The following is a 2,079-nucleotide window of genomic DNA, read 5'->3' on the forward strand; positions in this document are numbered from 1 at the left end:
CTAACTCAAAGCTCCAACCTCTACGATAACTGGTTAACTAACCCAAAGCTCCAACCTCTAGGATAACTGGTTAACTAACTCAAAGCTCCAACTTCTACGATAACTGGTTAACTAACTCAAAGCTCCAACCTCTACGATAACTGGTTAACTAACCCAAAGCTCCAACCTCTACGATAACTGGTTAACTAACTCAAAGCTCCAACCTCTACGATAACTGGTTAACTAACCCTAAGCTCCAACCTCTAGGATAACTGGTTAACTAACCCTAAGCTCCAACCTCTACGATAACTGGTTAACTAACCCTAAGCTCCAACCTCTACGATAACTGGTTAACTAACCCAAAGCTCCAACCTCTACGATAACTGGTTAACTAACCCAAAGCTCCAACCTCTACGATAACTGGTTAACTAACCCAAAGCTCCAACCTCTACGATAACGGCCACATGCATTCAGACACCTACTGAGTTTCACAATATGAATCCTCAGTAACTCCATGGTGAAAACAAACACCTACTTGTCATCCAGGAGTTGCATGAGGGTTTACTAACCTCTCAACTAACGGGTTACTAACCCAACCCTCTCACTTCTAGGCTAACTGGTTACCTCAATGTTAACTCAAGGGTGTAAACAGAAACTTACCATTTATCCAGGAGATACATGGATACGCTACTGGATACTAACCTCTAAGCCAGCTGATAATATACCTATAGGGACCTACTTTTTATCCAGAAGGTCCATGAGTGGTCTGAGGACAGTCTCAGCATCCATGGCAGCGTTGCTCTTCCCTGCAGCACTCCCCTTCATCTGGACTAATTCCTGGTTCATCTGCTTTACACAGTCCTCAATCACCGGTTTGAAACTGGACAGGGAAATAACACAGGGTTAGCAAAGATACACACAGACCACAGATACACACAAACCACAAATGCACACAGACACAAACAGACCACAGACACACAAATACACACAGACAACAGACACACACAGACCTCAGACACACACAGACCACAGATACACACACACAGACAGACCACAGACACACACAGACCTTAGACACACACAGACCACAGATACACACACACAGACAGACCACAGACACACACAGACCTCAGACACACACAGACCACAGATAAACACACACAGACAGACCACAGACACACACAGACCTCAGACACACACAGACCACAGATACACACAGACCACAGTTGCACACAAACATAGACACACACACACGCGCACACAGAACCCCCCCCCCCCCACACACACACACCTGGAGCCGAAGACTGCACTGAGCTCATCCAGCACGGTGTTGAGTTTGTTCTGCAGTTCCTTCAGTAGTTCACTGGCCTCAGCATCCAGCTGCAACAGTAACAGGCAGGGAGATGCCCATCATTAGCTGCTACATCAACACAGCATTATATCACTATCACTATACCTCTCCATTATATCACTAACACTATACCTCTCCATTACATCACCAACACTATACCTCTCCATTACATCACCAACACTATACATCTCTACTATATCACCAACACTATACCTCTCCATTACATCACTAACACTATACCTCTCCATTATATCACTAACACTATACCTCTCCATTACATCACTAACACTATACCTCTCCATTACATCACCAACACTATACATCTCCATTATATCACTAACACTATACCTCTCCATTATATCACTATCACTATACCTCTCCATTATATCACTAACACTATACCTCTCCATTATATCACTAACACTATACATTTCCATTATATCACTAACACTATACCTCTCCATTATATCACTATCACTATACCTCTCCATGATATCACTAACACTATACCTCTCCATTACATCACCAACACTATACATCTCCATTATATCACTAACACTATACCTCTCCATTACATCACCAACACTATACATCTCTACTATATCACCAACACTATACCTCTCCATTACATCACCAACACTATACATCTCTACTATATCACCAACACTATACCTCTCCATTATATCACTAACACTATACCTCTCCATTACATCACCAACACTATACATCTCTACTATATCACCAACAAT

At 42.6% G+C, this 2,079-nt stretch overlaps 1 protein-coding gene across 1 annotated transcript in view; it reads right to left on the minus strand.

Annotated features, from left to right (window-relative positions):
• The window catches only part of LOC129848144 (protein unc-13 homolog B-like), a 56,948-nt gene extending 55,575 nt beyond the window's left edge, over window positions 1-1,373 (minus strand). The window contains exons 1-2 of the mRNA XM_055915617.1: window positions 1,271-1,373; window positions 719-859 (exon numbers count right to left, since the gene is read on the minus strand). Of these exons, the coding sequence (XP_055771592.1) occupies window positions 719-825 (107 nt within the window). The 5' untranslated portion in view covers window positions 826-859; window positions 1,271-1,373. The remainder of the gene's footprint in view (window positions 1-718; window positions 860-1,270) is intronic.
• Between the last annotated feature and the right edge of the window lie 706 nt (window positions 1,374-2,079).

This window comes from Salvelinus fontinalis, unplaced genomic scaffold, assembly GCF_029448725.1.
Source record: "Salvelinus fontinalis isolate EN_2023a unplaced genomic scaffold, ASM2944872v1 scaffold_1011, whole genome shotgun sequence".
Lineage (NCBI taxonomy): Eukaryota > Metazoa > Chordata > Actinopteri > Salmoniformes > Salmonidae > Salvelinus > Salvelinus fontinalis.